Below are 13,982 nucleotides of genomic sequence, written 5' to 3'. Positions count from 1 at the left end.
AGAGTTACCCGACACGAGTGGTAATTATCAGGACGGCAGAGTCTCTACTTTAACAGAGCCACACCTACTTACACATACACACACATCCTCACATTCCTTTAACTCGCCCCCCTTTTGTATGTATTTCCAATCTGTAAATATTCATTAGTGTTCATTTTCCCATTGTACTTGAATTTTACCTTTTTTCGTGTACTTTTTTATTACTTGTAATTTTGTTATTGCCTAATAATGGCAAAGTGCCATTTTTCTTCTCTCACCAGCTCCATTTTGCTCCCCAAACTTTATTTTTGCCATGTATGTTTCTTAGTCTAATTTCAGGATGAATGGGAAAAGGGCCGTAAGACCTCAGACGCCCAGTTCCACTACAACGAACGAACGAAGCTGTGTTGGGGCTTTTAAAAATTTGGCAAAATTAACCGAAAATCTAAAACTTTTAGTTTGTAGATCACTACCGCTTTTTGAAATATTCTGTCGAAACCGGAGCCAGTTGGCGTCTCTATACCATAGAGACCATACCTATTCCATCTCTATACCATACCTATTTATTACTCTATGCTCTATACTCGTTTTAAGATAGAATGCTTGGTGAATAACTGTTGTTGATTGACAGCATAATACCCTAAAATCTCTAAAAAATCTTCAAACTAAATTATGAAGTAGTCAGTGTCAATAATTAGTACAAAAATATTCAAATGTTGCAACTGATTTGGGACAGAAGGAGTAATTATTTTTGTTAGATAGTATAATGACGAAATTAGGGGTGGTTGGAGTTGTAACGTATAATTGACTAATTGAAGACTTTGATGAAAACAGGATAATGAAAATGACAGCTGAAGATGAAAACTGGATCATAATTATAATAAAACTTTTATTTAGTATTTGTAGAGCTCGAGATATAAAATTATATTTTATCCGTAATAAGACTCTCTAAGTTAATTAATAAATTTCGAATAATAATATTAATAAGGACAGGCCACGGGAGATATATCCGACCTGCCTAATCAAAATGTGAATGAATTCTTCCCAACAGACAGTCAGGAGAATGGGAAGAGATCCATGGTTGGCGATTTATCGAAAGATAACAGAGCCAAAAATAAAACCAACCTCTAATAATCAATATTAAATTTGAAAATAATTTGGCGAAAGCGAATCGCCAAAAAGACTTTTCTTTTCTTCCAGACGTGGACACGTACCTAGGTTTGCAAAACCCTTAACCGTATAGTCCACGTCTGGACGACAGTCTAGCTCGCACAAAACTCGGCACATAAGTAAACCATTACAAAATTCATAACTGCACAATACAGATGATACAGATGACAATAAAGATGACAATAATTCGTATCACATTAGCTAAATTTATAAAAAATATTTAAAAAAAATTTTAAAAAATTTGAAGCAAAGAGAACAATAAATGAAGCGAATTTTGTTACATACATAATAATTGAAAAAAAAAGAAGCAAAAAGAAAACAAATAAAGAAAATGTAAACGAGGACGAAATGTATAATAAAGGACAAAATCAAAAACTGTTAAACACTATCAAGATTACATAAAAAGTCAGGTTTAATTAAAATTTTAATAAGGAGTCGTTTTCTGCTAGAAAATTCATTACGTTAATTAATTTAGAGTTTAATGTTTTATTTGTAAGAAAGTTTTTTTGCCAAATATGTAAATTATTAATGTTTGAAAGTCGTGTATGCCATGATATTGTGTAAAGACAAGTTGATAAGTAATGCTCTGTTGTACCTGGTTGACCACAGGTACAAAGGTTTGTATCCGAGATATGAAGGTAATGAAAGAAAGAAGGAAAAGGGCCGTGACCTGTTAGGAACCAGATGACTTGCGCCAAAAAGACTGTGAGAATTAGTATAACCATGTAACTGAATCATTTTTGTGGTAAGAAATAAAGATTTATAATTAGATATTTGTTTTCGTTTAGTCGCCACAGTGATTTAATGAGTCTTACAGTATCATTGAAATAAAAAGTTTGCAGTTACATCGATTGTTAAGAAAAGAATAAAATACATTATATTCGCTTTTTATAAAATGAAATACAAATTAGATAATTGGTTTAATTTAATTAAAATTCGGTTAGGAAGGATTAAATATTTAATTTAATTAAAATTCGGATAAGAATGATTAAAAACTTGATTTAATTAAAATTCGGTAAAGAATGATTAAAAAAATAAGTTTAAGAATGATTAAAAAAATAAGTTTAGGAAATTAAAGAAATTTTAAAAGCTGGGAAATATGTAATGCCTATGTGGCCTCACAGATAGATTCGTGTATTTTGATTTTAACAGTATAATATTAAACTTTTGGGTACATAAACCAATCATAGTATATGGATGAGTATGAGTCTATTTCGTGTAACAAAGTCTTACCTATTATATCTATTTTTTTACATTTTTAATAAAAAGTTTCTATACAAACATTATATTAATAACCTCTTTTCTTTTTTTCCCCACGTGTAACAGTTTTCTCATCAAATTCATCGACAATGACGAACCGAGCTGGCATGGGTATGTGTACGCAGGATTGATGTTTATCCTGACACTTTTCTTATCTTTGACGACGTGTCACCTTCAGAATTGTCTGGTCTGGTCTTCTATCTGTCCTAGATCTGGTATGAAAGCTGCCATGTATCGAAAAGTAAGAGATTTAAATGTTAAGTAACGACCTCCCTGAATATATATATTTCAAAAATCCTGTTTCAAAAAATTTAAGTTAAATAATTATTCATATTCAACAGACAGTTGATTAACAAAAGGTTCATTGGAGGTAAAGGTTTCAACACTTTATAGGTCAATGACATGGCGGTGATGATGCGCATCAGCCACTTTTACAATTCAGACAGTACCCAGCGATCTAAAGTTTGTTGGTCTCCAGCCGCATAGAGCCCTGATTCTACCCAATGGCAGGTCAATGTCTTAACCACAGTGTTATCGCATCTCAATAATGATTTATGCAAAAAACTGTGGGTCGTAAATTTGTACCAATTTAAGGAGGGTGAATTTTTCAAACTACGGTCAACTGCTGGAAAAACAACAGTTTTTAAATTTAAAATGTATTTAATTAGCTAGAGTAACGAAAGGTATAATAGCAGATGATAAAGCGAAGTAAGTGACGGAAAAAGAATTCACTTTTTGCATTTGTCGCGCATTGAGGGTTGTCTCGTTTTCAAGCGCGGAGATGTTCCTCCTCTTACTCCCGAGTAAAATGAACTCTACTTCGGAAGAGGTGGAGCCAAATGCCAACTCCTGGGGAACGAACTATACTTAAAGATCTTTTTTAGTCCCAATTAACAAATAGACTGGTTTTCTGTTGTTTTTAATCCCCCTTTACTCTACTAGACGTCATTAATGATCAGGTTTTGGAAACACACTTTTTCTCATTCACATTTATACATTTTAATATTCAACGTCTGATACCCACACTTTTTTTCAACTTCATTCTTTACAAGGATATTAAAGATAAAAGTATATTAAGATTAGAAATTATGGTGCAAACTATGTATTTTATTCTATCTAAAATTTAGTTTTAACTATCTAGCAAACCATAATCAGTTCTGTATTTCTATTTTAAAGAAAGAGGTTTGTATGATTTAATTATGGCTTATATTTATCACAATTTATAACTCGGAAAAAATAATAAAAATAATTTGTTTGAAAAAAATATTAATTTTTTATTTCCTGTAATTAATTTTTAGTTTTTGATAATGTATTATTAAAGGGTGTTTATATACAAATTTTCCCTGTACAAATTTTTCTTATTATTATTTTCTCCAACCAGTCAACGGTTTATACGACCTGGTCTGACTCCTCATCTGAAACTGCTTTGTAAATAAATAAATAAAATAAAAAATTTAAATCTGCATATATTAATCAACTAAAGAAATAAACACGACATTTAACGAAGTTCTCTTCCAAATTCATTATATGCTATAGAGAAAATCGAAATAAAAGGAAATAAATGTAAAATGGTTTAGGGAGACATTAACCGTGAAGGAATTGTGGGATTTACATTACATTTGGGTAACCATGAGCAGTCCACAGTAAAAATTTACAATCTGACACTGTGTCACGTTTTCTTAGGTGCATATTTTGCCAGAATTATTCTATTTTTCGTGTCGTTTCTAGTACTATAAAAAACTAAACTCAGTGTCGTGACAGCCCATAGAGGGCCATGGCCTACTATGCCCATTTCAGTTTTGTTGACCTTGGGCTTTGGGGTGCAGGAGCAGATGTTCCGGTTAAGTGGCTAGCCGAACGCGAAAACCCTAGCGTTTGGTTCCCAAGCATACTTGGTACTCATATATCGACCCACTGAAGGAATGAAAGGCTGAGTCAACCTTGCCCGGCCCGAGGATCGAACCTGGAACGGAGAGTGAAACGCTACTACTTAGCCAACGTGCATTTTTTAGCAATATAAGAAATGTAAAAATTATAAATTTTATTTCGTTACTGAAGATCAAAATCGTTTTTTATCTCTAAAAATTAAGGTTAACAAATAATTTTCATTTACATTAATCACTGATTAATGTAAATGAAAATTACTGTGTTATAATTCATAATTCATTCATTATAAATTCATTGCTATATACTAACTATTCATTAAAATATGGTTAAGTTTTGCTTTGAATTTAGGTTTTAGCCTTGAGTAGTGGATCCAGACGTTGTTATACTTTGGGTGAACTGTGCAATATGCTTTCTGTCGATGGACACACACTGGTACAGTTGGTATGGGACTGCAATATGATATGGAGTTGTCCAATGAGGATCATTCTGACGGTTGCGCTTTTGTGGAGGTACCTGGGTATCGCCTCCCTCGCTGGAGTAGGCATTATGGTGCTAATCATGCCTATAACAGCCAAGTTAGCTTCTGCATCACAAAAATTGCAGGTAATGTGAATTAAAATGATTTTCTATTTTTATCTTAATTTAATTAATTAATTATTTTATTAATTTTATTAATTTATTTAATTAATTAATTATTACTCTAATTGGCACCTTAATGCTTGGCTTCTGTTGAGCTGGAATCATAGAATATAGTTTAGTAATACTGTCAAGTTTCAACCTTGGGATGTTGAGAAGGAAGGAGAAAATAAAAACAGTTTTCTTGAAGGCAATTTATTTATTTTCTTTATCAGTTAAGCAGTGTTAATTTTAAGCAGTATTAAGTATTAATTTTTTTTAATATGTAATCATTTTTCAACAGTCTACTACTGAGGGGTCAGGGATACGCCATAAACTCCTTTGTCCTAACACTGTGCTATTATATATATATATATATATAGGGTTATTCATAATTCCCTCAGAGCAGGAACTGAACTATCGCATTGATGTATGCCGTGTGACCAAGGGTTCAGACATAGAACACCTGTAATGTATGTAAGTAAAACTTGAATAGTTTCGGAATAATTTCATATGTTTCTTTTTTTCATATTCGTCTCCTTTTTTTTACTATAACGCTTCGAAACCCCAGAGGGAATTATAAATAACCCTGTATATAAGTTCATATTTTTACAATATATAGTCTTAACACCCTACTGCATATAATTACACAGTCAGAACCTAAATGTCCACGTGAATACTCCTTTACTTCATTTGCATTACACAACCTCATCGAAGCACCACAAAGGTCAAGTTAAAGATAAATGGGAAAAGGGCCGCAAGCCGCCTCAGGTGCCCAGATATTTTATGCAGTTTAAGTAAATTTCTATAATTTGCAATAACTTCATTTTTTTTCAAAGATGCAGTTACCTGGGTTAGCCGGCATATTTTTCATCTAGATCTAGTAATAGTTAATAAGCGAGGCTAGTTGCTCCCTACAGCTCTATCATGATAACGAGTTTCCTAAAAACAAGTCTTAATTTCTTTATGTATTCATACAAACTTGTATTTTAGTAGATACTTAATTGTTTTAATAATTAATCTTCCAATTCCTCTTAGAAAAAACAAATGGAGTGGAAAGATTCCAGGATGCGTCAAATGAGTGAAATTTTAAACGGGATTAAGGTGAGATATTTTTCAAACATTTAAAATTATATTTACTATTTTCTGTATTTTGATTTTTGAAAATAATGAAGGAAAAATTATTTTAATTAATGAACAAATCTTTAACTTTAGTAGACCATAATTGCCATATTTAACATAAAAATTTTGCTGGTTGTAATTAATAAGTATTTTTATTAGGATATCCTCTATGGGGATAACTTAAATAATTTTGACAAAAAAAATAATAATACATTTTTATTACTACACACTATTGAAGGATGTAATTTTATGAATTACATTTGAAAAAATGCATACTCGTTACAATTTCTTTTGAACGATTTAATGGATATAACTCTTTGCTCTTGTAATCGTATTTACTAATTATTTGTAAACTGATAATTTTTTTATCATGCGAAATAGACCCAAGTGCCCGCCATTAACCAAAAAAAAAACTTTTTTAAGCAATCATAACTTTTAAGATTAAAATTTTAATCCTGATTATATCATCTAGTTTGGAACTATAATTATCAGTAATGTTAATTTTTTATTACATTTCATCTTGATGTAGTTTTGAATGTAAGCAATTAAGATTGTTACTTTAATAACCGATAAACTTTAATAAACCGATATAGAAAGTACAGGAGATTGTTACTTTAATAAACCGATACTTTTTTAATCATGATTATAGGCTATCGTAATTTTTACTATTAAAATTTTAATCCTAATTATATCATCCAGTTTTGAACTATAATTATCGGTAATGAAATTTTTTTATTACATTTCATCTTGATATAGTTTTGAATGTAAGCAATTAAGATTGTTACTTTAATAACCGATAAACTAATAAACCGATAGAGAAAGTACAGGAGATTGTTACTTTAATAAACCGATACTTTTTTAATCATGATTATAGGCTATCATAATTTTTACGATTAAAATTTTAATCCTAATTATATCATCTAGTTTTGAACTATAATTATCGGTAATGTTAATTTTTTATTACATTTCATCTTGATTTAGTTTTGAATGTAAGCAATTAAGATTACGCACAATCTTGATTGCAGACAATTTTATTATGTTAATCAAATGCATTTGAAGCTATTCTACGAACTGTTATGAAATCTGACTATTTGCTGGAGAAACTTTAGTAAATAACTTCGAAAAAATTTACAAATGTGATACAGATCGGCTGTTATAAACAAGGGTTTTAAAATATATTGATTCCACTATTTTAATTCTTAAATTCTTCGATTCGTTTTTCAAATCTTATTTTGGAATCATTTTAATGTGTAAGGATTCAACAATCGCAATTTAAATTCCTAATTGAAAAATTGGTTAAAGCACTTAAAATACCAAATATAAAGATTTGAATCCTAAAGACTAAAAAAAATCTTAATTTAAGTCGAATATAATGATAAATAATTATAAATAATGATTTAATATGATGATTAGAAAACACTAATAAGTTGAATCCATTCAGGATTCAAATGATTATATAAGTGAACTGAATCAATCAATTACGTTTATAATATAGCAATAATGAAACATAGTTCACAACATGAAATTTTCTTAAATTCAGAAATTTGATTTCTTCTAATTTTAGGTTTTGAAATTGTTTGCCTGGGAATTGCCATTTACAAAGAAAATTGAATCGATCAGGCAAAAGGAAGCAACTGCATTACGAAAATTAGCTTTCATTAATGGATCTGTTATGTTTCTATGGATATCAGCACCATTTCTCGTAAGATATTTTGCTAATAAAAATTTGTTGGAACATTTAAAAAACTGAAAATTACTGAAATAAATAAAAATTAATGTTTTTTCTCCTTTAAAATATAATATTGGTAACATTTAAAATTTATGAAGGTAAAAAATAATTAAAATTTAAAAAGTGATAAACAAAACACTTCTCATCCTATAGGAAGTTTTAATAAAAGTATGTTTTTATTATGTGCACTTAATGAAAAGCAAACCGTAGTCGATTACAATTACAACATACAATTTATTTAATAAAACTGGAATACTGAAATTGAAAATTATGGTCTTCAGCTGTTTGTCAGCCCATTATGTTACTGGTCACACAATATCAAGCTCGTAAAACACTACCGACTACTCATCAAACCGGATACGCATTCAGCGATTGAATCCGATGTGAATTTCAGAAAAAGCTATTAAATTGTGTCGGTTATGCGTGGCGTGATCTAACATTGTCGTGTTACAGGAAGGCCCCACGAAAAAGTTTAATTCTATGCTTCAGTTTTAAGCTTTCTAAACTTCGTTCAGAATGAATGGACTGGTAGGAACTTGGCACAATGCCAGGCTCGTAAAAAACTATCGACTGCTCTTCAAACTGGATACGCATTCAGCGATTGAATACGATGTCAATTTCAGAAAAAGCTTTGAAATTGTGTCGGTTATGCGTGATCTAACATTGTCGTGTTACAGGAAGACGCCACGAAAAAGTTTACCGTTACGCTTCAATTTTAAACTTTCTTAACTTCGTTCAGAAAGAATGGACTGATAGGAGCTTGGCACAATGCCAGACTCGTAAAAAACTACCGACTGTTCTTCAAACTAGATACGCATTCACCGATCGAAACCGATGTCCCCGCAGTGATTTTTCGAGCTAATCAATGACGTTCAAGTCACATGGGAATATATCTGGAATATATGATGCTTAGTTTAAGATTCCATTTGAATTTAGAAAAAGCTATGAAATTGTTCCGGTTATGCGTGATCTAACCTTGTCGTGGTATAGGAAGACCCCACGAAAAAGTTTACCTGTGCGCTTCAATTTTACACTTTCTAAGCTTCGTTCAGAATGAATGGACTGATAGGAGCTTGGTTGTTATACTTAAGTCAAGTTTGTGTGACAAGTATTGTTATTTATTGACAGAAAAGCTCGTAAATCTTTTTTATCTCATCGACATTTTTCCTCATTTCTTTTTTAATTAATATAATTTTTGTTTAATGGCTTTTGACTGGCTTTCACTGATTGTAACTCATACATTATTTTGCCATTTAAAACTGACTGATACAAATATTATATTCTTAAGGAATTAATGAATTCATCTCCTGTAGATTGCCATCACCTCTTTTGTGACGTATGTGTTGATTGATGTAAACAACGTTCTGGACCCAAGTATTGCTTTTGTGTCTCTCACTCTCTTCAATACTTTGAGAACAAATATGGCCACAATTCCTCAAGTCATTGCTTCTATCGTACAGGTAAGTGAATTTTTTTTTTCAAATTAAAGAAGCAGATTATATATTTAATTCTAAAAAATTGCAATAGGTGGAGTATTGTACAACACATAAATGGCAACACGTCAATTCTTCCATATGATCCGCTATACGACAATGTGTTAATACAGTAATCAGAAATCCAATGTATTTTGTCTTTGTGTTTGGCAAGAAATGGCATACGGAATGGAATGGAATACGACGTTTATTGCATAACAACAATAAAGCAAAATTTGCGCCATCTATTATCATTCATTGAATATAAAGATTTAAATTCCGATTCGGAACTTTGAAAGATTTTGTATTTTGCATGTCTAGTTTCATTTGAAACAAAAATATGTTTTATTAGCAGTTTTGTTATCGCGCGCCCTGTTACAAGGAAGATGAAACTCTGTTTTGCTATTTTTATGTTTTCTGCTGAAAAACCTTCTACCCCGTCAAGTTAATTATTTGATTTTTGTTCCTTCGATAATTTTTTTTATGCTCTTAATAAATAATTTGTATGCTGAACGTTTAATGTTTTCTGCTTTGCTGTAGCTTGTATGTATATTTGTGTGTAAATAATTTGTTGTTCTTAACGATATAAGGCTTTTATGATATTACTCCTATCTTTGATCCTAAATATTGTCCTCATTTTCAATAATTAAAATTTAAAAATATATTTTATTTTGATCTTAAAAAAATCCTATTATTAAATTTTTTTAATAAAAACTCCTTTGATAATTTATTATTCGATTTTTTTGCGTGTTTTGCAAATAAGCATTAATTTACTGTTTCACAATGAGCTTTCAATAATTTTTTTAAATTGTTTTTAGGGTAGTGTGGCTTTCAGAAGAATTAGAACTTTCTTGCTATCTGAAGAGCTTCCCGATCGAGGAACAGACGATGATACAGCTATCTGTAAGTTACTTCTTTTTACCACGACTAAGAGGATAAAAAATTTTTACATTCACTTTGTATGATTATCGTATTACATAAATTGTAAAAAAAAGCACACCAATCTATTCATATTTAGGTAGTAAATTGCACTTTTCATTTATTTCTTTGCATTTAATTATGTTAACCAATGGCATGTTAAATATTTTAAGGGAATCACATAATAATGAACTTTAAAAATAAAGAACAGAATTATTAAAAGTTTTAAAGCAAAATAAAAATACTTATTCACAAAAATGTATTTTATAACTATTTTAACATTAAATATGAGAAAATATGAAGAGAACTATTTCTTTTGCCTAGATCGAAACTTTATAAAAATCATTCAACTTATGTAAAAACTTTATGAATGTTATTTTGCCTACATTAAAATTTAGAGGCAAACTGTTTACAAACTTTAACTTTCCTTGAAAAAATTCAGCGTAAAGTTTATTGAAAAATAAGCATAATTTGTCGAATCTTTACTCGTTATCTTGACCCTAAAATATAAACTTATTTTCTGAAATTAGGGACTTATATATTACAGAAAATATTCTTGCATAATATTTCTCACATAGTATTTATATTATAATATTCATTATTTCCTTACATAAATGTTAATTATAAAAAAAAAATATTGAATATTGAAGTTCGATCATTATAATAATAAATCTAGAATCTTCATCATGAAAAAAAAAATTTTTTTATTTAACACGAAATTTAACTAATTTCAACGAATTTTTTATTTTTAACGAAATTTTATTTTTTGAGGATAGTTAGATAATTTAAATCTTGTTTTAAACTTTTGGTTCAATTAATGAATTCTTTAAAGGAAAATAAGAGTTCCATTTCCGCATAAAAAATACGAGGCGGTTATTCTCTAGTAATTATTAGGCCAAGATAGTATAAAGTACAGTCGGCAGAAAACATAGTCATGTAAGCAAATGATATACAAAATGCAAGAAGTCCAGCTACCATTGATATAATTTAAACCAGTTCCCCAAGGTTGGGTGTGGTCCCTGAGTATAAAGGAGAAAAATAATAGGGGCAGAACCTCAGAGATCCTCCTTTAAATGAGTTTACACCCTCTTCTCCTCTTAACCAATACTTGGGTAGGGAATTCGTTGGGATGAAAAGGAAAATTTTTCTCTTTCTTTATCGTTGGTTTGTTCCTTATTTTTACACTATTGATAAACAGTACTGCACTATTAATTAAGATATATATTTGAGAATACATGTAAATCTGCTAACACATTTTGACATAGAAGGAAAGAATAAAACGGCGGAAAGCAGCGCACCCAACCATGCGTGTAAAGTTGTCCAACAAGCCGTTCACAGGTGACGTATGGATCTTGGTTCAACTGACGCTCAGCTAAATCTGAGCATGTTGCTCACCCTGTAAGTTGAGTAAGTAAGCCCTGTAAGTAAGTCATCCTATAGCAGTGTTTCCCAAACTTATGACTTTTGCGTACCCTTCCTAAACTTTTCGTAACGCTGTGTACCACTAATACAAAAATGAATGCATTTTTCGCTATAAAAAAATTGCACAAAAGTTAAAAATCACAACTGGCTGTTGACACCACTAATTATTAACTGTCAACTCCGCAAAAAATAGCCAATAGAAAAATACGTAATCGTAAATTTTCATGGCTAACTTTGTTTTTAAGAAAAAAAAATGAAATTTTCGTTTGTTGCAAGATATTTCGCATAAGAACGAGTACCCCCGCTGAACTGTTCCCGTTCCTCTAGGGGTACGCGTACCACACTTTGAGAAACACTGTCCTATAGCGTACGGAGATGAGCAGTTCTACGTGTAAGTTACGTATTCGAAGAGCTGAACTTTTTATCCTTTCTATATTCTTTGTTCGTAAAAATTTATTACTTTTGCTAAAGTTAATTTTGAATGTTTCGCTTGTGCAACATTTGCGGAGAATATGAAATTATGATCCTTTTGTTCTTTTAGGTAACGCTGTTGAAATCGATAGTGGATCATTCAGTTGGACCAGTGGTGAGGCTCCGTTTCTAAGGGATATCAATGTCTCAGTGGCCCGTGGAAGTCTTGTAGCGGTGGTTGGACGTGTAGGATCAGGAAAGAGCGCTTTATTCTCAGCAATTCTGGGAGAGATGTATTCTAATAAGGCGGCTGGTGCTCCAGTCCGCATCATGAAGGTGAGCTTTAAATGCAGTGGCTGGTTTCAATTAAAATCTTCTTCAGTCAATATCGTAGAAAATGAAAGAGGAACTAAACGTTATGAATATTTTATATAGAGGGTAGGAGGTTTGAAGCGGCAATTAGACATTGACTAAGCTTGAAACAGCTTATTTTAGACTTTGCTTTATTTATCGGGTTTGTTAAGAGATAGTGAAGAGCATCAAATAATGTGGTAAGAAGCGCAAAAAGTAAGAGAATTTATGCTCCTAGGTTTTAAAAAATTTATATAAGTAAATATTATATGGATCATAGTAATCGACTTTATCGTTTTGGTATTCAACAATAATGGTTGGGGTGCAATCATAATAACAAGACCCACAAGGAGAATGAAAGATACTAGACAGGTCACAAATAACGGTAATTTATTGCATAAACACGAGTTTCTTCGACATTTTTCTTTAAAAGAAATTAAAAGTAAATTCAGGCGTGGTTCGAACAGTAATTCATAATTTTTTCGGCTCATTAACTACAAAATACGCCTAAAAAGCAGGACATGTTACAATTTGTGGTACGTAGAATAAAGCAAAGCAACGTGAAATAAAATGCAAGTACAGAAATGAATATACTATAATTTTGGTTCCATAAACAAAATAAATTTACAAAAAACAAGGGAAATGAAAAAAGATAGGCGTAATGTGGTTTGTAGTGAAACCCCAAAATGTGAAAAATTAAATTAAAATAGATTTCCAAACTCTTGGAAAAGGTGGGATATTAAAAATATCATACAAAAAATAAATTAGAATTTTTAAAATATGAATTGATTCCCAGAAATCATAGTCAGTAGATGAAGAGCAGTGTCAAATTATTTTAGCAGCAGAAAACTAACCTTTGATTAGAATTCCAACAATAAAGATAGAAGGATCGATCGTTTAATATACTGATTTTAGACACATCTCTCATGTTTTTACGTCGAAATTTAAGGGTTCATTTGGTTTATCTAATATACGCAAGACAAGAATTTTGATTTACGATCTAGTTACTAATGTCAGCAATAGGATCTTTAAAATGGTAAAATTTAGTTTGCTTACATGGGAGAGCGATTTGGAAACTGTCTTCCAGATAATAAGGTAAAAGAATAAAATTATTTAAGTTCAAATCAGAAGACTTGTTGAATTCTGTGATAACTTTTCCACACATGGAATGAATTATATTATAAGGAATAATATTTAGAACAAAAAACACACTCTACGCACTACACAGTAAAAACACGTTGAGCCTAAATGGCCTCAAAACTCACTGGATACAGCAACTCGAAAATATGGGTGTTAAAGAAGCTGCAGCGCTCCCTGGTGTAGAAAACACCGTCCATAAAGGAGAAAATTACACAGTTCGTGCTCTACTTAAATATCTATGAAGTATTTCCTAGGTATGAGCACCGCCTTAGGAAATCTGATATGGGCTGACTCAACACGTACTGCCATCTCATGAATCCGAAAGGATTGTGTCAGGGAGTGTTCTATAAGGATTATGGGTCCTGATGTGCCCCATGAAAACATTGTTCCTGGGCGAGAAACTATGAAAACCTGGGCGAGCCCATTGTTATAGATGGAGGATGATCATAATGTAATGGTTCTTCGGTATATATATACGTATTAGTTGTCTATTATCGCACTCTCTC

The 13,982-nt window shown here is 31.1% G+C and overlaps 1 protein-coding gene across 1 annotated transcript in view; it reads left to right on the top strand.

The window, feature by feature from the left end:
* Positions 1–13,982, top strand: part of LOC107440407 (multidrug resistance-associated protein 1) — a gene marked incomplete in the record, with an annotated part of 110,572 nt that overhangs the window by 26,280 nt on the left and 70,310 nt on the right. The window contains 7 exon segments of the mRNA XM_071177240.1: positions 2,476–2,650; positions 4,645–4,899; positions 5,950–6,015; positions 7,598–7,735; positions 9,076–9,222; positions 10,053–10,137; positions 12,116–12,321. Of these exon segments, the coding sequence (XP_071033341.1) occupies positions 2,476–2,650; positions 4,645–4,899; positions 5,950–6,015; positions 7,598–7,735; positions 9,076–9,222; positions 10,053–10,137; positions 12,116–12,321 (1,072 nt within the window).

Source organism: Parasteatoda tepidariorum, chromosome 1, assembly GCF_043381705.1.
Source record: "Parasteatoda tepidariorum isolate YZ-2023 chromosome 1, CAS_Ptep_4.0, whole genome shotgun sequence".
Taxonomy (NCBI): Eukaryota; Metazoa; Arthropoda; class Arachnida; order Araneae; family Theridiidae; genus Parasteatoda; species Parasteatoda tepidariorum.
Note: the sequence above shows the minus strand (reverse complement) of the source record. Positions and strands in the feature narration are given on the sequence as shown.